Below are 24,569 nucleotides of genomic sequence, written 5' to 3'. Positions count from 1 at the left end.
AAATGAAGCATTTTTTAATGCACCCTGTGGCTTAATTGTATTCATATCCCGTGCTCTGTGCCCCTCCCACTCATAGAAAGCTGGGGCAGTTACTGGAACAAGATTCAACATGATCCAACAAAATCATATTAAATTAGCAGAGCCTGGAATTTTTTTTTTCCTCTTAGCTTGCTTTTGCTGTGCAATGAGATCCCTGCCTTGGTAATCAGGGGTGAACTGTAATATGCCTAAGTCTAACCCATAAATATTATCGTTTCTATTTATATTGCAACAGCAACAGAAGCCTCTCTTCGTTTCAGGCTGAAGCTGCACACATGAAGAGAGGTAGTTCTTTTCCTTGCTTGGTCCTATTAAAAGTAAAGTTGCCTTTAGTAGATAGCTCACTGAGGAGCACAGGCAGAGCCCATGGAGGTGTGCTTGAGCTTTCTCACATCAGTAGTCACATGGAAGGACACTTCTGACAGTCAGTCCATCTTGCAGTTGGCCTTTTTTGCGGTTTGTGCTCTGCTGGTTTGGAGCTTGGCAGCAGTGAGGTTACATTATAGTAGAATAGGTCAGAAAATCACTATTTACCTTCAGCTGGAAGTTCGGATGTCTGTTGCATTCATGCCTGAATAAAGAGTTTTGTTTCTGAGTTTTGGCCATTTGCCAAATAGCTGAAAGTAATTCCTTAAAAAAAAAAAGTTATTTTTCACCATGGCATGTGGCATCTCCCATTCTTTCCCCCGCTGCCATTCTTTCTTGCCTCTTTGCCGCTATGCCTACAGTTTTTTGTGCAGGAGTTTTTGTTGGTAAAACAAGTACTATTTTGCCATTTGCACAGATTTTCACATCAGCCATCAGGCTGACTTCCTCACTAGACCTCACTGCTACAGTGGTACAACTTGCAACTGTACGAATTACATGCATTCTTATTTTCTAGGGCGAAAACAAATCTGAGTATTTTTTGGGATTAACACCCATAGGAGTTGTTGTCTACAAGAATAAAAAACAAGTAGGAAAATATTTCTGGTATGTATAATTTAAATGTGCAGTCTGTGCTAAAGCAGTAACAATGTGTGATTTGTGATATCTATGTGAAAGGTTAATTGTATCTATAAAAAAAGAGGATGGTTGGAATTCCTAATCTTTGTCTGGATTATACAGATTTGTAGTTCTTTGATAATGCAAGTATTGAAGAAAATAGTTCACCTTTACCATAGTCATGCTGAAATGTTTAAATACTGCTAATTTTCTGTAGAGACCTGGTGCATACCTGAGAAAAAAAAATCTACCTGAGAATCCCTTTCTGTCTTTGTATGTAAATTTTTACAACTTTATATTTCATTATGCATGAAATTGAAGTCTAATAAAGATCTGTCTGTCTTTTTTTCCAATCTTGCAGGCCTAGAATTACAAAAGTTCACTTCAAGGAAACACAGTTTGAACTTAGAGTCCTGGGAAAAGATGTAAGTTTTTATCTAAGCCTGAAAGAAAAAGAAAGAAAAGTAATATCAGGCCTAATGAAGTGGGAAATTTTGTGTGTCCATCAAAGTCTAATTTATTTTATTGAAATTTACTGCAAGAAACCATCAAAGTGAAATTAATTTTATCGTTACTGCAAGAAAATTACCTTATCCTCAAGTGTAGTATGCTCCTGATAGTGCTTGCAGTTTTATTAATGAAAGAGGATGAAGAAAGATTTTCCGTCTGCATTTTGCAGACAAGGGGAGAGAACTTCAGCAGAACAGTACTGAAGTAGGAATTTTATAACAAACCTTTATAATTTTATATCATGCTCTGTAAATTAGAGTAGCCTACTCATGCAATGCCTTGTTTATGGTGTTACATAGTGCTTTTAAACTAGGCTGAATCTAGGCTACAGGGAAAAGCTAATATTAACCAAAATGTGGATGGAGAAGAACTCACAAAGCTGTGAGGCATAAGCAATTTTGTAGCTTGGGAACAGAGCAGCCACATAATGCAGCTTGAAACCCATTTGTCAGAGTTTAAGTTCTTTGTGCTATTAGATCATCTGAGAGAAAAAAGCGTTGGTTCCAGTGGAGCAAGGATAGCAGGTTGATAGCAAGAGAAGTGGTTTTAAGATAGAGTCAGTGGAAAAAGGAGAAAGATATTTATCACCTATGAAGCATGTGGGGCTGGGGTGGAGGGGAGAAAGTTATGAAGTGTAAAAAACCAAATAGCTGTAGCCAGTCTGTGATTTTTGGTATCTGGTTGAGTTATGAGTTTAGTTTGCTGAGTTATTTTTTGAAAATACTTTGTAGGTCTCTTTGGAATATCAGGACTGAAAGTTTGTAGTTTTGAAGAAGTATTAACCTGCTGGCAGTATTCCCCTTTTCTGATTATCTACGTCTCTTCATTCATCTATGTAGTGGTTGTTAGCCTCACCCATGATTTTTCCATGAGGCAATTCGGTATGTTTGGTACATTCTGGGAAATGTAAGTGTACCCCGGACTGGTTGTCTTGGTTCTGTTGTGGACAGCGTTTCTTCTGCCTCTGCAAATGTATTGGCAAGTTTTGCTTTTGTTACTCCCAAGTGGTTTGTTTCTAGTTGGTGTGGTGATCTATGAGAATTTTATTTTTGATGGTGTTTTCATTGAAATTAGAGAGTTGTTTGAGGGCTGGGGGAAGGTTGGGAAAACTTTTCTCAATGTTTTGTGTGAAGGATGAATGCCTGTTCATGTTTAAACAAGTCTGAGTTTGACTTAGAGTGAATTGCATTGAAGTGATGCTGTAGTTTCTGTTTGATGCCACATATGTATAATTTTTCTCTGAACCATGTGGAGTTAAAAAGGCTTATCATGCTGAGCAGAAAACCTGGAAGCTTTGGAAAATGTGCTTAAGTTGAGACTGTGAATGTTGACGGCTGGGGAACACTTACTATTGTGATCGTAAGGCAAACAGTTAGACCGCACTTGGTAATTTCAAGTCTCGACAGGTACTTTTAGGAAATTGTTCAGGAGAACAGTAAGTACAAGGGCGTGTACCATCATTAAAATCTCCTTTGCAACTAATACTCATTTGAAGTGTTTCTACAGGGCTTCATATCCTACCAAGATCAGGAAAGGCCAAAATTGCCCAGAAAAATCTTCCTCTCCCTTTTTTTTTAAACACGATAGTGGTGTTACTTCGAACAAAATTATGTATTGTATTGTAAGTAAACAGTAGCTTTAGTCTCTGGATTAAAGCTGTCATAACAATTTATGCTGTTCTGCACGCAGAGGATGAAAAGCTCATCACTGTATTTATACAATTGTATGTTCCAATACTCCTTGAAAACTTAAATTTCTTTTATTCCTGTCTTTTTTGGAATAAATGGTATCACTTTGTCCTTCCATGTGGGACATGAGTTTGCAGTATATGATAGGAGAGTAAATGTGCCATTTTTACTTCATCCTTCCTCCTGGGATATCACTTTACGGCCCAGGGAATTAATACTTCCCTTGTTTCAGGTGTGGTATACCAAGTCTGGAACGTGTTATGTGTTTCCAGTTAGTTGGAGAGAATGCCAGAAAAGACTCAGGAAGTGAAGAAATGATGGAGACTTTCCTGTGTTTTAGGCAGAACTTTATGGCACATAAGGGGAGGAGTTAGTGTCATGTAATAAGAAGAGCAGATTATTTCTGAGTCTGTTGAGTGGTTTGAGTGAATCACGTTTTCCATGTTGTAGTGAAAACTCTGTGCAAGCTGGATTTTGGCTTATGTTTCCACACACCAGCCGCCCTTGCTCACGCTAACGGGCACCTTTCACAGGTACATCTGCTCGTCAGGAGGAAGCCGTCACTGCTTTTAGTAGCCATGAAGTGTTGCTCTTCCCCCCCATGGGGTTACTTATGGTAACTTCTTTGCTCTCCCTTTCAGCAAATTTGGGATTTTTTTCAAACCTACTGAAAGACTGTGAATGTGTACTTACCACTGAAGGGGTGGAAGTGGGCATCCTGATCTCCTTGTCAGGTGGCAGACATGGCAGCCTAAATGTACAGGTGTATGTCCTTAGGGTCCCTGAAAAATACACTGGGGGGCATCTGCGTCAGCCGTATTTATGGCTGCTGAGTTTGTTTTTGTGTTGTCTCACTTTTCATAAACTTGATGACTTACTGAGCAGAAGATATTTATGCTTACTGTCCTAGAATAAAGGTGATTCACCTTTCCTGTTTTGTAGTGTAATCTCTTATACTTCTTCATCTCTCTTCCATGAGAACATTTCCTGTATATTTACCTGTTGCTATTGTGTGCAAGCATGACCATGGGCATTTTTGTTTTATCTTTCACTACTTTGCCCGCATTGTTTTGTCCCTAAGGCTGTTGCTATTGCCCCTCCATAAACAAAATACTGCCCTTAATATTTGGCCATCTGTGACTTACCCTGACACGGTAGACTAATGACCTGGATCAGCTGACAGAAACTCTTTTCCAGTGGTGTTAATCATTGAATCAGTGTTTCATTGTCCCCCGAGTGGACCCATGCTGTGAATTCTGAGCCAGAAACATGTTAGGCTTCCTGTGAAACCACCGAGTATCAGCATGAAAGTAGGAACCCTTCCCCTGCGAGGACTGCACAGAAGGATTCCCTGAACACAACAAACAATTGCAAAGAAAGTTTGAAAATGAGAAAAGTGTATTTTCGTGCGGGTTCCTTTAAGAAAACCAAGAGATCCATCTGATGCCTGTGCACAATTCCTGGTAGCATAGATGTCTGTTCAGCAACCTTGCTGGAAAGGATCCAGCAATACAGGTGGCTGCCAAAGGCCCTTCCCCCAGCATCCCCCCCCGCCCTCCGTGGCTCCCAGTGCAGCAAAACAGAGCCTCATCACAGAGGATGGACCGTGTGGAAGTGGGTAATGGAAGGGGGGGGCAGCACACCTCCTGTGCTTTCCCTGCGTGACGGACACAGCTTGCTTCCTGGGTTTCTCTCTCAACTAAGGACATGAAAGAAAATAGAGAAAAACATGCTTTGATGGACTGTGTAGGCTGGGAACGTAAATGTAATAATATGCAGGAGTGGGAGATGTGGAGTTTTTTTGCCTGTAGGTACCAAGTACTTCTGTGCTGTTCCCCACAACCCCATGCTGTTTTCTGAAAAAGTGCCTTTTGCTTTGGTTGCACTGTGTCTGAACATGCAGGTGAATGATTTCACTCCTTCACAGAGGTTGTTACTTTTAATGTTTGTCTTTCACCAAACCAGAAAGTGTTGAAGGTGCAAAACACTTGCTTTCACTATTTTTTGCTGTAAGAGAAGGGGCTTCTGGAAGTCTGAAATTTTTGTTTTGAGGGATTTTGAAATTTGGGTGCTTTCAAGTCAGAACAACCCCCCAAACTGTGCAATTAAAAACGATTTACACGTTTTCAAGACATGCCTTCCTCTGCAGTCTTGCTTAGTCAGATGAAGAGGCCCAGCTCAGCTGAATTCATAAGGTGGAGTTGGTAAAGACTGTCTTCAGGAGCAACACCAACCAATCATGCACGATAGAGGAAGTTCAGGGCAATTCCAAAGTGCATAAATGCTCTCCATTCTGATGGCTGAAACTTATCTAAATGCAAGATTTTTATGTTCTTTGAAATAGCCTCAGAAAACCCTGGAAATGTGCTTTTTTTTTAAAAATCTTTTTGTAAGTGTCAAAAATCTGAAAAGTAATTACATTAATAAGGTGGTTCAGCTGTACCCCTTCCTGCCCTGTCACACACTATATTCCATCTTGAATTACAAGTTCTAGGCAGGAACTTTTAGTTTGATTTATTCCTCTCACAGTTTCTTGGGAAGATTGGACAGGGTTTGAAGAGATGTTCCTCCCATTCTGAAGTCCAATTTAGCTTAGGTTTCAGTTCCAGACAAAAATACCATTTTGATCTTTATTATGGTTTAAGAATTACAAATGATTTCTGTATCATTTGCATTTACACCCACTTAAGCCAGAGTAGTAGTGGAGAGTGGAGGTGAACAAGCACAGCAGTGTTAATATATCATCATACAGGACGGTTTGGGCTTGTTTTGGTTGGTTGGGGTTTTTCTTGCCTTTTCTCAACCACTTTCTGAGCCATCATAGAAGGATTATAAGATTGGTTCAGGGCTTGATAGCAAAATCTTCAGAATTAACATTTTTGGAGGAGAACTAGGATTAAAATTCCTGCATAAACTCAAATCCATTGCCACTAAGGCGCTACTGTCAGCTTTTTTCTGTACCTTCTTCTTTAGTCTTTTTTTCTAATTGGCATAATATGAGGCTGAGATATGTTTGTTTCAATTCTTATATGCTTTATGCAAACTGGCACAGCATTATTAATTTTAATTCCTGACCTTGTATAATGTTCTTAAAGATTGACCTTGTGTAACCAGTAATCATACGTTGTCTGTTACATAAGCTGTGATTGGTATGCATTATGTAAATGTATAAAGACAGAATATTTCCTATTGGAGTTAACAATTGATAGTATCCAGGTATGTGCCTAACCTGGCAAAGAATAATGTCGGGAAGCAGTAGCTTCAGAGCTAGTGTTAATATTTCTGTTACATGTACCTGCGTGTGTATTACATGTACATGCAGTGTGCTCTGTAATGGGGCAAGATCCCTTCTTATGCCATATTAATATTGAGTGTGACAAGGAACAGCGGTGTGTGTGCTGGCAGGGTTCCTGCTGTGGTTTTGGGTTTGGGTTTTTCTTCTTGCTCGGTTTCTGAGCCTGGATTGGTGGGAACTGACATATGTCTTGTCATAAATTACAGCAGCTAAAGCCTGCTCTGAATCATAGGTTTTCAAAACGTTTTTTTGTGGATGGGTGCAGTGCTCCATGGCACGGAGCAAGTCTACTGACAGTGGCCCTCTTCTTTGCCAACAAGGGATCTTCTGGCCCCCAGAGGGAAGAACTGTCATTTTAAGTGTGGTTTGTTTTTTTTTTTTCCTCTTCCAGGCAGACTTGAGCTTGCCCTGTCCGGGCACGGAGCTAGCTGGGTGCAAAGCAGCTCTGAGCCTGAAAGCTGTGTAATCACGCTGGCGTGGCAGAGCAAGCTGGGAGCTGCTTGTGGAGGGCAGCGTGGGCACTCCTGAATGAGCGTGTCAGCTCCAGCAGTTCCAGAGGCATTTTGTGGTTAGGCAGAGCAATGACCCTTCTGACTTGTCTCCTTTGAAGGCATTAGTAATGTGCTTTCAGTCTTTCACTTAAGTGTGTGTGTGCGCGTGGGTGTTACAGTGGTGCGCTGTGCCAGTTACCATCTGTTTAGTGGAGATCTCAAAGGCCCTGCCAGATCAGTCTTCTGGCTGATTTGAGAGGCAGCATAGAACAGGTACGGGCTAGTGGCTACATGTTTGAGTGCCCGTCTATTTATAAGCTCACGCTATAGTCAAGCTATCTGCATCCCCTGCGCTAGTCTCTCTCTCCTCCCACAGGTAAAAATGGTGGTGAGGCTATAGCAGTATGAGCTCCAGCATGTTTTGGAGACTGCAGGACAAGCTTGTAAAGCATTTGAAAGGAGAGGAATGTTTTATGTTGGTCCTCACAGTTTTTTAGTGTCTTGCCTTTTTCAGGATTAGGAGAAGGTAATCAAATTGCTCAACAACCCTTTTTGCGGCCCCCAGCCATGTGGTCCTGCCCCCTCCCTTGTTGGTGCAAATCACAGATGTGATCAAAAATCACTGTACAAAAATAAGCAATTTTTCTGCTTGTTCAGTGAGCACAGCTGGCTTCCTGAAAGAGTAGACAAAGACCAAAGCTGGTTCCAAGGAGAGAGGAGCTCTTCAGAGCGTGCAGATGACCAGGCCTACTCTGGAAGCAGTGAGCCATCAACAGTTTACGGTGCCTCACCTTTAGTATGCTGGGGACTCCAAAAGCTACAGGATGAATAGTAGGGAGTAGCTCGTGAGGCACCAAACAATGCTGAATGAGTCTGGAATTGTCATTTCCTATAAATCATTAGCAAAAGTACAATAGGTCTTTGTTTCTGTCGGTTCAGATATGCAAGAATAATAAGCAAAAAACCTCAGCTAACTCTTGCTACCTGTAAGAAATTACAATTGTTCAAGATGCTAAAGATTTTGCCTTTTATTGGAAACAAAAGTTCATGGTGTTAACAGGTAAGGTCATCCTTGCTTTACCTATACAAATCAATTTATTCCCTTAGGGGGGAAAGTTTAAACATGGAAGATATTAATCCCTTAAGTACTGCTTAATTTTTATATACACGTTTATAAATTGTGAGGGTAATCACTCTTGCAAGCCTTAAAGAGTCTTAAAAAGTAAATGGAGGGAGTCCTAAACCTAGATATGCTGTATGCAGTGTCATATTGGACTTAGTTGCAGTAAGTTACTGAATCTTTCGCAGAAAAGGTGAAAAATGGTAAAATAATCATGAATTGTCTCCTCTGTGTTGGTGAAAGACCTTGGAGATGAATGTTTTAGGCTTTCTTTCTCTCTCTTTAGTAAAATTTAACAATTCTAGTTGACTTATTACAAGCATCCATTCTGAGGCAGTAGTTTTCAGACGTGCTTTTCCTTCAAATTCAAATAAATAGACCTCAGCATGTTGTCAGAAAGCTTGTTGGTCTGTCCTCTGATTTTTAGGCAGTTGTTCCCTTTTCCAGATCTGAATTCCATAACTTGTTGATAAATTGGATCTATGGGGTTATGCTGTTTTTTCCCAAGTGCCTTTGATTGCTGCATACAAAGTATAGATGTTTCAGCATGTAGTGAATCACAACTTTTTTTTTCTTACTAGCTGAGATGAGCTTTGTTCCACCTTAGAAAATAATGCCTTCAAATGATAGGATCAGTAATGTTTGCTGGTCAGATCTTCGAATTGTATGGTGATGTTGCTATACTGTCCCTCTTTTAGTCACTTACTGATTTTCATGTATTATATGCTGTTTTGTTCTGTATATGGGAAAATTCTAAAACTTAAAAAACAAGAAATGGTGGACAAGTAGAACCTTTTCACCGATAGGAATCTTTCCTCGAATTCCAGTGGCATTCAAAATGGGCTAATGATAAGATATGGCAGTAATACCTTATTTTAAAAAGTCTCTTAAAAAAACCCCAACACCCCTGGCTTCTCTCCTTCCCTCCCTTCCCCCAACCCACAAACTCTCTCCTCTGAGATTATGTAATTAAATAAATTTAAGTGCAGCAGAGGATTCTTTGCGTATAAGTAAAATTTAGGAGTGGACAAAGAAGGAGCAAGATCCTGCATATTAAAAGTGAGTCACTGAGTTCTTTCCTAACAGAAGTTAAACTGACTCATCATATTGCATGAAGTTTGCAATACCACAGGCCTGATCTGATATTATTATTTAAAAATGCACTGGTGACTATAGTTGTGTGGGTTTATATGAAATCACATCAGATGACAGTCTGATCTAGAAATAGTAATGTAAGTTAAATCATAAAATCTGAAGCTACGTTTCTGTTATGTGTAAAATAAGCAAATGAAAAGTACCCCTTGATGTGTCTTCTTTAAAACTTCAAAAACGTAAAAATGCAGTATGATCTTTCAGAGGGTAGACTTTTGTTTCTGGTTGCCAGAGGAGTGAGAGCAGTATGGCTCAGTATTGAGGTCAGTTCTATTTAATGTCTTTATCAATGATCTGGATGAGGGGATCGAGTGCACCCTCAGTAAGTTTGCAGGTGACACCAGGTTGGGTGGGAGTGTTGATCTGCCTGAGGGTAGGAAGGATCTACAGGGTGATATGGACAGGCTGGATCAATGGGCCAAGGCCAGTTGTCTGAGATTCAACAAGTCTGAGTGTCAGGTCCTGCACTTGGGTCACAACAACCCCACTACATTTTGTTGCTGGAGCGCATCCAAAGGAGAGCAACAAAGCTGGTGAGGGGTCTGGAGCAGAAGTCTGATGAGGAACGGCTGAGGGAACTGGGGTTGTTCAGCCTGGAGAAGAGGAGGCTGAGGGGAGACCTTATCACCCTCTAAACTGCCTGACAGGAGGCTGTAGCGAGGTGGGGGTCGGCCTCTTCTCCCTGGTAATGGGTGATAGGACGAGGAAAAATGGCCTCAAATTGTGCCAGGGGAGGTTTAGATTGGACATTAGGAAAAATTTCTTTACAGGGTTGTCTGGCTCTGGAATGGGCTGCCCAGGGAAGTGGCAGAGTCCCCATCCCTGGAGTTATTTAAAAGACAGGCAGACAAGGTGCTTAGGGACATGGTTTAGCAGTGGACTTCGTAGTGTTAGGTTAAGAGTTGGACTCGATGGTCTTAAAGGTCTTTTCCAACCTAAATGATTCTATAAGTCTATGGTTGCTTTTGAAAATTCTAGTATAAATAGATTTTCCTCCTCGGAAATCTTCAAGATTCTCCAGGGTGCTTTCCACACACACCCACCCCCACCCCCAGTTACTTAGATATATTTTTTTTCTCTTTTAGAAGAGCTTTGGTTTTTAAGATTCTGGTTTTACTTTTTATAAATTGAACTTAATTTTGCTCCAAGTTAACCCCTTTGTGAGTCCTGCAGAGAAATAAAGATTCCTATCAAGCCCAAAATTGTATTTTAAGGAACTGTAGGAATATATTTATGGGACTAATCTACTACATAATAATTTTATGCTATGCATAGCAATCTCAGATAAATCCTAGTTTTCAGTATTCTCAGTGGCTGTATGTCTTACTGTATTCCTCTTTCTTGCTGTAATGCCCTAGAGAGGTAAATGTGTTTTTGGGGACAAGACTGGAGGATGATTTTAATTCTTTGGCTATTCCATGGCACTGTTCCAGCCAGCCATTAAACTAACTAAAATAATCCATTGGAGAAAATAAGCTCATGTGTATGTCTCCTATGTTGTTGTTTTTTTGTTTTTGTTTTGTTTGGTTTTTGTCAGGGAATGAAATCTCAATTATTCTAACCACAGGTGCAAAGTTCTGTCATTTTTACTGTTATTTGTTTCAAGGTGGAGGAAAGGCTGCTTGAGCAGGTAATTTGTAATTTTGTGAGGCTGCCTGACAGCTGTTAATAAGGATATAATTGGGTTTTGTTAGAGGTGAAATTCTGAATTCTAGAGAACATACTGAATTAGTTCACAGTTTACAAGGTGCTTGCAGGTCACCATACATCATTAAATGAAGAGTGGGAGAAACGTGCCAGAACTCTTTACCTATGTATTATCGTGCTGCAGAAGTTTAGCTAACGCAAGGGCATCCATCCATTTCCTAAAATCAGCTGCTGAAAGTGCTATGAATCACAGCCCCTTTGTACTTCATAAGGTGGTATCGTACCACGCTGAGGATTCACACTGAAGTCAGTGGGACTGCTCATTCTTTGTGCAGATCACAGATACAAAATGGACCACTTAAGTTTGCTGAGTGACAGATATATGGGAGTGTATTTTATGTGAACATATTTGAATGTTTAGTTTGTTGGAAATGAGCAGTGTGATGTGTCTGTTGCTTCATCTTGTCTGTTGGATATATTTTATAGTTTGTATATGTCTGACTTCTCTTTCATCTCTCCCTGCTTTTTTCTCATGCCTACTGTACTGACTGCCAATTTCCAGTGATTAGGTTTTAAGCTTTGAATATTCTTTTTTTTGTTGTCTTCCTTAACAGTTTTTAAGGTGGATTTTATGGCTTTTACCGTTGACCTTTTTCCTAGTATTTTGAATTATTCTGAAGTTAACTATTTTTTTTTTTAAATCTTTCCTTCCTCTCATATTTTTTATTTCCAGTTTTACCTCAGTTCTTCTTTGCATATATGTTTTGTGCATTTTTCTCTCTGTGTTGTTGCTTCATAGTAGTTTGTCACAAATCTTGAGTTTCTTTCTTTCACTTATTCTTGCCTTTTTGTGTACTGTTAAAACAGAGGTTTGAGAATATATTTTTGCTTTACATTCAAAGTGCAGTTTCAGAAAACATCAGAAACATACTACTTGAAAAAAAGTTGTGCTTTTTAATTAGGAAGAAAGCTGATCCCTATGAACAAGCGTGAAGGAACAGAAGCGTTTCAATAATCTTCCTCTTCCATTTTTCTTATCTAAGGAATTGATTCTTTAAATACTTATTTCAGGCAATGAGAAACCAAAAAGAAAACTGCTTTTAAATGAAGAATTCTACAGAATTGCAGAGCCTGCTTTTCTTCATACTGATATCTTTTCTTATGTGTATGGATATGAGACAGTTGGTTCTTGTGTTCAGTAAATGAAGATTCACATCACTGTCAGAATCCCTCATAACAGTATTTATCTGTTTTGGTTTTAGTGCAATGAAACTTCCTTCTTTTTTGAAGCACGTAACAAGATCACGTGCAAACATCTCTGGAAATGCTGTGTAGAACATCATACATTTTTCAGGTGAGTGATGCAGAAGTTGTGGTTTTGTCCCCAAAAGGAGGGAGACTATGTTGGGTAAGAACCTTTCTATACCTACATAGTGGTGTAGCACAGGCTTTCTGCCTGGAAACACATTTTTGCTCTTGGTTATAGAATGCTCATGCCTTCCCTTTTCTTACGATAACATGAAACAAGAATTTTAAAATTGGGTAGTTTGGTAGTTTCTTCTGTCTTAGAAGCCTTTTTGAAACAGTATCTCAGGTTGCCTGACATAGGCTTTAACAGAAGAATCCACAAATGTGTATGGCAGGATTTAAGCTGCCATATACATTTTTACATATTTAACCATCAAATTTTCTGTAGCAGTATTGACTTGAGCGAGGCCTTTGGATTTCGGGCATTGCTATTTCCTACAAGGCACAGAAATTTTGGGGTTTGATAGCCTCACTGAATTTCCATAATGTTTTGCTTACTTATTGAAGTGTATAAGATGTTTCCAATATTACACCTCTCAAAATACCTCCTTTCACTTTTGCAAAAACACTTAACAGAAATGTGGAAGGGTGTCTAGCTAGGAACTGGTCAATGTGATGCTTGGGGCTGGCTTTAGCAGTGTGGTAAGTGAGTAAGCTCAGAATCCCTCCTGCAGCCTTGCCTGCTCCTGTGAAATATTAAGCGAAAGCTGCAGTTGCCAGCAGTTTACAGTAGACCCTGGTCTACTGTTGGTTGGACGGGGCTCTGAACAACCTGATCTAGTTAGCGGTGTCCCTGCTCACTGCAGGGGAGTTGGCTTAGATGACCTCTAGGGGTCCCTTCCAACCCAAAACATTCTACGATTCTATGATTCTAAATAAAGAAGTTTGTCGTCAAAAGAGGAGGGCATAAACATGTGGCTCTGTGGAGCTCTCAACCCCCGTGAGGGGGGTTGCTTGGAGGTAGGGATGAAGAAGAACTAGCAGAAAATTATTTTTTTGGAACTTAAAGTTTGTAAAGTTTCTTTTTTCTTTTTTTTGGGAAGGGGACTGTAATAGATACCTACCTGAGTAACTTGCCCTGTTGTTTTATTTTTCAAACTATACAGAGTGCCAGAGAATGAATCAAACTCTCTGTCAAGAAAATTCAGCAAGTTTGGATCCATAGGTTATAAGCATCGGTACAGGTGAATTTATTTCATTGTTTAAACTTCATTTAATTCCTTCTTCCTTCCTTCTTTTCTCCTCTTTTCTTCCAGTGAAAGAAAAACTCCACCCAGACTATAACTCAGAGCAGTTCTGCTGACAAAGCATGAATCAGGGCCATTTTAACAGACTCACCGTGGGAGTCTGGCAGTTTTGAGGCAAATGAGTTATTTCTCATTCTCCAGATCCCCAGAGTTGGCTAGGGCCTGCTGTAGCCCATAGTGAAAGTGAACAGCAGCCTTGACAATGCTTTAAGTCAAAATCTCCTTATAAACCCTGAAATGATGTTCATGTTTTTCCTGACAACTGGGGAATACCAAAACAAGGAGGCATGTTGGCTGCCACCTTTCTCCTGGGAATTAGTAAAGGGTTGGTGCAAGGGATTGTATAAAGTCTGTAAATGTGATGCCTGTCTTTACAGCTGCAATTGAGCTATGTGCAAGGGCTCTCAATCCAAATTGTTGTGTCTAACCCTGTAGCAGCGCTGCTGGTGCAGTGCTGTTGATTTAAGAATAAAAATGAGGGCAGATCTGAAGGGAGATGGGGGTATCTTTTCTAACTGGAATCGCTGGTGAAATTGGATGAGCATTCAAGGGTCAGTGGTAGCCTGAGTTAACCAAGCAGACAGTGTGACATAAAGGTGGGTAATACTGTGATACAGAGGAAGATGTGGCAGGGAGAGTGGGTTTCAGATCCTCTAGCTGCTGTGCCACAAAGGACTAGCGGAATATAGGATGTAGTTAAAATCGTAAGATGTCAGAAACCCAGTAGTTTTTACTGAGTTTTATTGAGACTTTATGTTTTTAAGTCTTGTTGAAATGCCGGGGTCTTTCTCTAGTGGAAAGGCACTTGATTTGGCAATTGGCAACCACTGTTTTAAATCCAGTTCTGTCACATTGGCTGAGCAATTTTGAGCCAAATAGTTTATGGTCTGATTTTTAGGATTGCGTTAGAGTTGCATATTCAGTGAACCTGAAAGAGAGGGTGGAAGGCAGCAAATCAAAACCATGTCTGAAATCCAGGCCCCTTTCTTTTTCCATTTTCATTTTCCGTGTTGGTCAAGTGGGGGTAAAAATAGTTCGTCAATTTTTGTAGTTACTTTGAAGCTGCTGGGTGAAAAGGCCTTATTGACTATAATGGCAAATTTTAGAGCTTTTTTCCCATGGCCTGCAAATATACTGGGTTTGTTTAGGTTTACTTTTGGCTTGTCTGTCTGTCTCTTCTTCCTGTCTGTATTTTCACGATCACTCAAGAAATACACGGATCATAATGGGTAAGGCTGACAATCATTAGTTAGGCAGTTCTTTGTCACTGCCTCTTAGGAAGACTTCTAAAACCAAGAAAACCATAACCTCCCATTTCTCTAGCAGCTCCTGGATTGGAGTTAGTGTTGGCAGTAGGTACTAACAGCAGTGTATTAGCTCTATTACCCTTGTCATCAGTCAGGCAGAATTCATAGTTAACTGTTACCCTTGGACGTAAGATCTTGCTTGTGAAGATGGTGTTACTGATGGAGAGGTGACTATGACGGTGCTGAGCCTGGGCTCATGTGGCTGAATCTGAACTGACCCCAGCCAGGATCACTGGTGTGTTTCTGTCCCATCTTCTTCAATGAATTTAATAATAATCACGGTTTATTTGCGTTATCCCATTATCTGGCATGATCCAGCTTCTTCTTACTGTAGATAATAGGGGAATGATTGTACGGCCTTTGGGGTTCCTAGTTGGATCCTGATCCATATAACCCCATCTGCAAAACTAGATAGGAGTTCAGTGGATTCCTGCCAGAGTACTGCAGATGAGGGTTTCCTCTGCTGGACCATTTCAGCAGATTGAAGCAGGGTACTGGTGCTGGGGAGGAGAAAGCTTTGTACTTACCAGGACCCTCCAGTCAATTTTAAAAAAATACCTTGAAGCAGTTAACTACGTTTGAGTTATGTCTGCTTGGTGGTGCACTTAAGTTCATCTTCCTATTTTAAGAATTTTCAAGGGTGATCTGTGATATGGATTGCCATGCTGGGATGATGGTCCTTACTAACAGCTATGTTTATAATGTTTGTTTTATCTAGAACACATTAAAGTGTATATTTTCCTTCCAGTATGAAGTGTTCCCTGTTTTGCTGCAAGGATACTTGAGGACTCCCCCTGACCTGAGTGAATGTTCTAGTAAATGTGGGTCGTGACATCTAGTTGCACCATATTGATTATACAGTGTTAATAATAGTGATAATCAATTGGTGTTTGACATGTTAACTCTCATCACTGGAATTCAGAGGAGCAGTAACAGTATTTTCATATACTTCAAGAATCTTCTCTTTGCTTATCCATTAGCTTTGATTGTCTTCCCTCGTTGCCATTGGTCCCTGTTGTAGCACCAAAAGCAGTGACAGTCTTGTGTATCTGTATACATCATTAGCTCAAAGCAGAAACCATAATCCCACTGTTTGACTGTGTATGTAATACCATCTTTTGGCTTTTTTTTCTTTGTGTTTTTTTTTTTTTTTAATCTTCTAGGTACTTCTCATTAGGTGTCAGAGAGTTTTCAGGAAAGCAATTTCCTTGTCTTAAGATCAGATGCTTTGGTTAATATGTGGAGGTGTTAGTGTGAGTGGAAGGTCTTATCCCCAGATGTTTTGTTAAAACTGATTCTGGAATTTGCAAGACTGGCATGGTTACTGAACTTAAAAAGTTGTGTAGAAGTGTTTTCTGGCTAATTTGGGAGCAAAAAACCCCATCAAACTGAATGTCAAAAACCAGAATTACTGTGATGTAATGCTAGAATTTGGGGAGTTTTTTGACCTTTAATTCTTTTACACATTTTGAGAAGATAAAAATTCTGCAGTGCTGGCTAGCCCTGTGGGCTATTGGCGAAAATACAGTCATCCTAGTGGAGTCTATTCATGTAACTCAGAAAATCTACAAACATAATGACTGTATAGTTGCTTGGCACTTGCTAGTATGATACCTGTTTACTTCTAAGCCATTGAACTGCAGGTGTTCAAGCAACTAGAAGTTAATACTAGCAATTACTTCTCTTGTGTACTAAGTTTCCAGAAGCAAATACGGAGTTTTGGGGTGGAATATGAGGTCTGTTTTACATTTTTGTTATGAACACTTTATCCTGCTTAGGCACATGGAGAGGAACAATAAAATGTGCATAAAAGAATTTATTTAAACTTAATAACTTATTTAAGTTGTGCAATGAGGGAGAACCTCACCGTAAATGGAAATCGGGACTTCTGCTCAATTTATTATCTTTTGGGCCTGTGCTAGTGAGAGTACTTACTACAGTTTGCTTTGCATGGGTTTTTCCACTCCCTTTAGGTTGTTGTTCAACATGGCAGAGAAGTAGCCCCTTACTAAGTGGAACTGAACAATGTGAAATACATGTTTTCCTGAGATAAAAACTTAACGAAAGAATTGAGCAAGTAATAACATTATTTAATAAAGTCTTATGTTAGATATTTGAGGTTACAAAAGTTCACAACATCTTAACTTCTTCCTAATAAACCACCATTTTGTTTTAGTTGCTTAGCTCCTCCTGAAAATACCCAATATTGGCACAATCTGTTGATGATTCTGCCAATGACTGATTCAAAGCAAAAGTCAGGGTAGTGCTACTCTGCAGGAGAAGCAGAGCTGGGATGAGAAGTGAGTAGCTAACAAAACACGCTGCCCAAGCACCATGCATTTTTTTCAATCTGAAGATCCTCTGTTTCTTTGATCATTTTTCCAAGTGTTTTCCCATGATTTGGTTGTGTTTTCAAGTGGCAGGACGTCTTTGCAAATGACCAGAGACCCTTCTGTGCAGCTCCCGCGGCCTGACCAGTGCATTGAAAGAAGCCGCAGCAAGACTTACCCCAAAAGAACACAACAGACGGGTAAGTCTGCCTCTGCTGGGCCTGTGGACAGATGTCATCTTTGGTCTTCAGTTCATTTCATTTTCAAGAGATGAGTCAGAACTGATTCAGTGTCCTCAAGGGTCTCTCAGAATGGATTCTCTCTTTCGCTTTAGGTCAGTATTTCTAATTGACCGTAACTGGATCTAAAAACTCCATCTTTGTGTGGATGTAAGTAAAAGAGATGGTGTGGATCAAACATGATAAACCCCATGTTTGTAGGTGTAATGTGAAGTATGAAAGGGAAGTTTGAAAACAGGCAGTGAGAACATTTTTTTTTTCAAGAATCCTGTCTCTCAATAAAGAATTTTATACCTTTGTGTCTTGGTTGGTATCCCATTGTTCCAGCTGCTTGACCCAAGGTGTCTCTCTTATACGTCCTCGCCCCAGCTCAAGGGCAGTATCTCTTTATTTTGATATTATGTGGAACAGAAGTTAGTGCTATGCTCTCTGCAATTTTAACATGCTTCAGATCTGTGACCTGGAAGTCCATTCTGCATGCTGAAGACGTCAGGGGAAGCTGAAAGTTTTCACAGGTATTCGAGGAAATGTGTAAGATTAAGCACGGATCACAAGAGTCATGTCCAGAATAATGGATGTTTTTGAAAATTTAGTAATAGAGGCAAAAAGCTTTTCTAATGTCAAGCTCCAGTTCTGCATGTGATTACATGTGTATGCTGAGCTTCATCTATGACAGCATTCACGCAGTCTTCAGTTGAGTTAAGTATATATGCATGTGTGTTAGCAGTTTGAGAAAAAGCTTGTCTGGGCTTTAAAATGTAAACAAGATTTCTCTTTATCATGGGTTAGTACAGCATTAAAAAACTTTTGAGAGTCCCCATTTCTAAAAAGAGAGCAGGTATATACGTCTGGAAACCTCCCATGCTTATTATGGATGCCGTGTTCTGACTCAGAAACAAAGCTGGTGTATTCTGCCCTTTAGCTGCAGTGGGTCTTGAAATGTAGTGTAAATAAAAGCATTGCCCTTGGAAAACATAAGCAGTTTACAACAGATTATTTTTTAAATTTTATTTTCTTCAGTTAACTGTAAGAAGAGCGGGATTGCTTTGCTTTCTGCCTATATCTTTGTGTTCTGCCTGCAGTTGTCAGTGGGTCAGTGGGTAAGAGAACAAGAAGCTGTTCACCCTTGAACTGAGGAGTGACTTTTGCTCAGATGGCCTGTCCCATTCTTAGGGTAGCAGTTCAAGATGAACAGCATTTCCCACCTCATTGGTCCCCAGTTCAGCTGTGCACACAGTTCTGTGGCTATTCAGAGGTAAACTTGCCAGCTGAAACTTAGCCCTTAGTCAAAAAGGGCTTTTTGCCTTAGCACAGGCAGTGAAAGTCAGGCTATATTGCTGCAAGGGCATGCGTGTTGTGCTTGTTGATTTTTTTCGGTCTCTTTGACTGGTATTGCGAGGAGAACTGAAACCTTCCCATGGCCTGTTCTGCTGATGTGACGTGATGCAGAGAGCTCTGGGCAGTGCGTGTTTGTTGTTTTGGTGGATTTCAATACTTCATATTACTTTAAAATGAAAAGGCTGCTTTTTCACCATCTTACTCATATGTATTTGTGTAATCTGTATCCCCCATCTGGATTGTTTTGCTTTTAATTCAACTTAATTCATTGCCCATGTGTTCCAGGTGTGCAGTCGTTTTCCACTGGTGTAGGTGTATTACCTCAAATGGTTTTTATATTAAATGAATTTGTTTCATTTCCCACTTAATATACAGGCTAAAGGAAGAGAGCTATGTCATTCAAATTCCATCTTTCCCTTCAAATAAGAATATTTTTTACTCTTTATTTTTTCATTTTGTATTTGGGTATTCACAGTGATAAGCATCTAGTACTTTTTCTTGATTTAGAATCATAGAATCCTAGAATCACTTTGGCTGGAAAACACCTTTAAGATCATCGAGTCCAACCTTTAACCTAACCCTGCCATCCCACCACGAAACCATGTCCCTAAGCCCCTCGTCTACCCATCTTTTAAATAACTCCAGGGACGGGGACTCGACCACCTCCCTGGGCAGCCCATTCCAGAGCCTGACAACCCTTTCGGTGAAGACGTTTTTCCTAATGTCCAACCTAAACCTGCCCTGGCGCAACTTCAGACCATTCCCCCTCATCCTATTGCCCGTGACCAGGGAGAAGAGGCTGCCCCCCACCTTGCTACAGCCTCCTGTCAGGCAGTTGTAGAGGGCGGTCAGGTCTCCCCTCAGCCTCCTCTTCTCCAGGCTCAACAACCCCAGTTCCCTCAGCCGCTCCTCATCAGGCTTGTGCTCCAGACCCCTCACCAGCTTTGTGGCTCTCCTCTGGACATGTTCCAGCAATGCAACATCTTCCTTGTAGCTTTCTTGGCCACCTGGGCACACTGCTGGCTCATATTCAGCTGGCTGTCAACCAGTACCCCCAGGTCTCTCTCTGCCAGGCAGCTCCCCAGCCACTCATCCCCAAGCCTGTAGCGTTGCGTGGGGTTGTTGTGACCCAAGTGCAGGACCCGGCACTTGGCCTTGTTGAACCTCATGCAGTTGGCCTCGGCCCATCAATCCAGCCTGTCCAGGTCCCTCTGCAGAGCCCTCTTCCCTCGAGCAGATCAAGACTACCACCCAGTTTGGTGTTGTCTGCAAATTTACTGAGGGCACACTCAATCCCCTCATCCAGGTCATTGATAAAGATATTAAAAAAGACTGGCCCTAGAACTGAGCCCTGGGGGACACCGCTTGTGACTGGCTTCCAACTGGATTTAGCTCCATTCACAACGGGCTTTCGGATGCTGAAGGCAGACTAATGGTACTTCTCCATGTGTCAGACACCATGTGACAGTCAGTTGCATGTCACTCGGATAAGTCCACCCCTTTTCACCTAAATGGGTTCTTGAATATTGCAAAGTCCCTTTCACACAATAAACCAAATCTGTTTGATATATTTTAAGCATCACTTTTTAAAAAAATGCTAATCCAATGTAGATTTTACTTCTACAGAATAGTTTTTATCTCAGAAATGAGCCTGGTGGTGTAGACAGTCTCATCAGTTACTTAAAACTTTTGCTGACTGAAATGTTTGAGAGAATAATGTGACATTTCTCCTTAAAATAAATATTCTTTTGCATAATGAGATTATGCTGATGGGTGTCATTGGTGGCTAGTTCTTTGTTCTTAATTTTCTGTTTCTAATATGGTGCAATAAGATTAAATATGCCTTGTGCAACATGTTAAACAGGGTGAAAACGTGTGTTACATGTTTCTTAAGGTGTTTTCTGCCAAATGCCACTTAAATTATGATCCAGCTGGACATGGCTTATAATTTAGCTTTTTGGAATGAAAATCAGAGTTCTCCCCAAACCCCGTAGCAACTTACAAATAGCTCTTATGCAGTATCTTCCTTCCACCTTCTCCATGTTCAGCACCTTTCCTCACCTGCTTCTTCACTTTTTTTCCTTGAGATTGTTAAGTGCTTGCAAACCTTCCTTTCTGCTGCCAGTTCGGTTAGCCATTCTGGTTTTGTTTTGTTTATCTGTTGGTGCCAGTAATGGGACCAGCCACAGGAGTGGTTTTGGGGCCAATTAGATGAACCAGTAGCTACAAATGCATGGCTGTAGCATGTGCAGTCTGCATCGCCTCCATTGTAGAGGTGTGTGTGAAGTGCTAAAGCCTCTGACCTCTGGCATCTCATTAAAATGTTTTCCCTTGTTCCTTCTTTTTGTATACATGTTCTGGTGTTATTAGCGGTTACATAGCATGTGTTTTTTGTATTTTTTTTCCTGTCACCCTAAGGTAGAGGTCAGCTATCTTTTGCAGGGCTGAGCAACTAATATTTCTTTGTCTCCTTGGTCCATTAAAGTATGCTAAAGTCATTAGGACTGCAGCAACTTGGTGAACTCTGGGTTAAGAGTTGGAGTAGGTGTCAGGACAATGATAGAAAATATTTACTTTTACGTTTTCAGTAAAAATATTTGTGCTTTAAGTGGAGGTTGAAGCACATGATACCGAGAACAGAGAGAAACTAGTTTTCTTGTATAAAAGCCACTGCCACCGACTGATTCCTCTGGTAGGATAGACAGTGTAGACAGTTTGGCTTCAGAATGGCAGGTTATTTTCCTAGAATCCAGTTTACAGTGGCTTTAAAGGCAGTAACCTCCCTTTTGTCACTTGCTTAATACATTTCATATCTTGGTTGTTCTAGGGTTAGTGGAAAGATCAGACCAGGACCCTTCAATGTGTATGTAATCAATGTTTTTATGTGTGTGTGTGTGTGTGTGTGTGTGTGTGTGTGTGTGTGTGTGTGTGTTTAGGTTGGCATTCAAGTTGGTGTTCAGTTGGAGAAGGGCTTTTTTTTGTTTTGTTCTGTAAACTCTTACATGTGAGATACACATAGCTTGTTTCATTTGCTTATTCTTCCCATTTCATTTCAGCTGAGAGAAGGTTACAGTTGCATCTTGTTCTGGTTGCAAATCATAAACTCAGACATGGAACAGGATCTCTCATTATTCTGTCTTACCCGTTTAGGGCAAGACTGGTAATGTTCAGCTTCTGCAACAGCGTGTAGGGTGGAAGCATTCATTCTTCTTGTGGCTACATGTGACAGGCTCCTGGGGAACGCCCTCTCTGGACAAACATTGATGTGACCAGACCTGTTGCTGTGGTTCTGAGTTTATTCAGCAGGGGAAAACACATTGCTTAGGGTTTGTTGTTGTTTGGTAGCTGAGGACTTGATTTGTCCCTGCCTTGCGCACTGGGTAGTTTTATAAACTAGAGTAAAGTAAGTGCTGCCACTCTGCTTTAAAAGCCAGGTGGAGTATCAGGAGTGGGTATTAAAATTGCAGTACTGCCTGTATTGTAATAGTCCCTAAGCGATCACAGGCAGTCACAGTTCCTGCCCTAACTTATGTCTTACCAGAGATGCCTGTCTTTACCCTTCTTCACCAGCCTCCGTCATGGTGGCTAGAACTGTTGGTCTGGCACATTCAAAGTCACAGATCTTTTCCCAGAAGGTCGTGAGATTGGGTTTGAAAGTTAAATTTTAGAAAATGAATCCTGGGGTAATTTTATCTATTTACTTATTTATTTACTTTGAGCTTTACACTTTGAAGTTTATTTTAAATAAACTAGGTAATGTAGGTTTTGTAAAAGGATGGATGTGACCGCTTCTGCATTTCATGCGTGTGGTGTGAGATGCACAAACCCTTGAGGCTACAGGTTCGGAAACTAGTTTGGAAAATAAACATTATCACATAGTAAGCTACACTAGTGTAGACATATGGAAGTCCATTTTTATAGGCTGTTAGTAACACAAAGGGCAAAGCATGAGCTCGTACTGTATGTTTTCCTTTTGATCACACTATCTTCTGCTCTCATTAATAGATTTAAACACAAACACTACTTCCAGATAACGTCAGTGAAATGGCTTTAGTTGATAAGAAACAGGCTTGACAAGCTAATTAGCTTGCTAGGCTGCTGAGGTTTTGGACATTTGAGTTTTTAAAAGTGTAATAGTCTATTTAAATTGAATGCAGAAGTCAGCATCAAGATGGCTGTAAAACGGAATTGAAGTGTGCATTCACCTTATTAGAAAAGTTCAGTCCAGTGAATGCTGACAGTTACTTATTTGACAAAAGGTAGACAACCTGCTACAAGTGAGATGTTCAGAATTTCTGGATATCTAAGGCATTTTTGAGAGACCTGTTACCATGGTATGCAAGAAACAGTCGTATAGATAAGTTACTGGGGTTAGTGTTTGGACAGTTTTTCTGGAGTCTGTTCTCTTCTGTTGGGGATACTGTATCATACAGAGGTGTATGCTGGTAGAACAGAATGAGGTGGAGCATACTTAAAGAAATTATTACAGTTCCTATAAGCATGGACAGAAAGCTATTAATTAAGATGGTTATTTGTGCAAAAGAATTGTACAGCAATAGCTTTCTTATTTCAGAAAGCAAAGCAAAGGTCCTCATTGTGGGCAGTGGTGGAGTCAGACATGGCTAATATAAGGTCTTGTCTCAGTAGAAGCCTATTTTGTATTTCTGGGTGGATTCTGCCTCTGCATGATAGTTACCGGTATGTTGTCTTTTCTTTGGTTGTCCCTCAACTGGGTACTTGTTAAAATAGTAGAGTGGTAACCAGGGAACTCAACAGTGAGAACGAGCTGGTGCTTTAGTAAGGTTGTACTAGAACTGGCTGCTCCAAAAGCTGAGGTGCCCCATGTAGGCTCTGCAGCACCAGCCTTTGTCACAGGCTTCCTGCGTTCAGGTGGACTGACCCTGAGTCACGTAACTCCCCCGTCGCCTGACACCCAGGGACAGCTGGGTGTCAGCAGAACGGTAAGGCTCTCGCCAAACACAGCAAAAGATCAGCCCTGGAGGCAGCTATTGCTTTTATAGCACATGACCATGGGCTCTTTTTCTGGCAGTTGTTTCATAGCTCTGGCATGTTTTGGAGCACGAGTTCTTTTTGCTCCATCAAGCTGGGAGCACTCCGAGGGGCTTAACTGGGAGCTACCTCACTTACACAGTAATATGTGAAGTATTGAAATCACTTCCTTTGTTTGAAAAAGTCGTATCTTTGCTGATTTCAGTACTTCTGTGGCCCAAATTAACTACAGTGAGTTATTTTACGTATTTGGTGGTCTAGGAAAGGCAAGCTAAATGTATCTGCATGCAAAAAAATACGGTCAGAAACCCTGAGATATCCTTGTAGATTAACACTTCGACTCACTCCAGTTTCATTTTACTACCAGTACCTTCCTTAAAGGTGGGAAATTTCTGCTTCCTGTTCTTATGTGCTGTCATCTTTATTTACTCATGATTTTTCACTGTAGGCATCCTTCTCTTCTTAGAGATCAGTGGAAGAATTTTTGTAGCAGACTTTTATGGCCTTAATGAAGATTGGGGATCCTTTTTGTGATCATTTTCTTATTCATGTTAATTCAAGAAAGATTTTCGTTCAGTAATTCTGTCTTTTTAACCAAGCAGGTCATAGTGGCAGCATAGCTATTGCTTCATTCTTGAAAACAGAAAACAACTGTATGGGCAGTTGTGCAGTGCTTCAGAGTCTGGAGAGTTGGTTGTCTCTTACTGTATAAAATACAGTATTCATTCAGAATGCCAAAACTTTCCTTTCTGTCTGAATCTGTGCTCATTCCACGTTTCCTTCTTCAGAATATTCCAAATACTTCCTAGTGCTTATGCACAACAAACAGTGCCTTGAAGGAGCAAGTATTGTACAAGACAGGAC

General features: G+C 40.5%; 1 protein-coding gene across 1 annotated transcript in view; it reads left to right on the top strand.

Annotated features, from left to right (window-relative positions):
* The window catches only part of EPB41L4A (erythrocyte membrane protein band 4.1 like 4A), an 89,301-nt gene that overhangs the window by 30,381 nt on the left and 34,351 nt on the right, over positions 1 to 24,569 (top strand). Inside the window, exons 8-12 of the mRNA XM_009648646.1 lie at positions 923 to 1,011; positions 1,385 to 1,448; positions 12,189 to 12,280; positions 13,341 to 13,418; positions 17,206 to 17,318. Of these exons, the coding sequence (XP_009646941.1) occupies positions 923 to 1,011; positions 1,385 to 1,448; positions 12,189 to 12,280; positions 13,341 to 13,418; positions 17,206 to 17,318 (436 nt within the window). The remainder of the gene's footprint in view (positions 1 to 922; positions 1,012 to 1,384; positions 1,449 to 12,188; positions 12,281 to 13,340; positions 13,419 to 17,205; positions 17,319 to 24,569) is intronic.

This window comes from Egretta garzetta, unplaced genomic scaffold, assembly GCF_000687185.1.
Source record: "Egretta garzetta isolate BGI_Z169 unplaced genomic scaffold, ASM68718v1 scaffold271, whole genome shotgun sequence".
Classification (NCBI taxonomy): Eukaryota; Metazoa; Chordata; class Aves; order Pelecaniformes; family Ardeidae; genus Egretta; species Egretta garzetta.
This window is presented reverse-complemented; position numbering and strand designations above follow the sequence as displayed.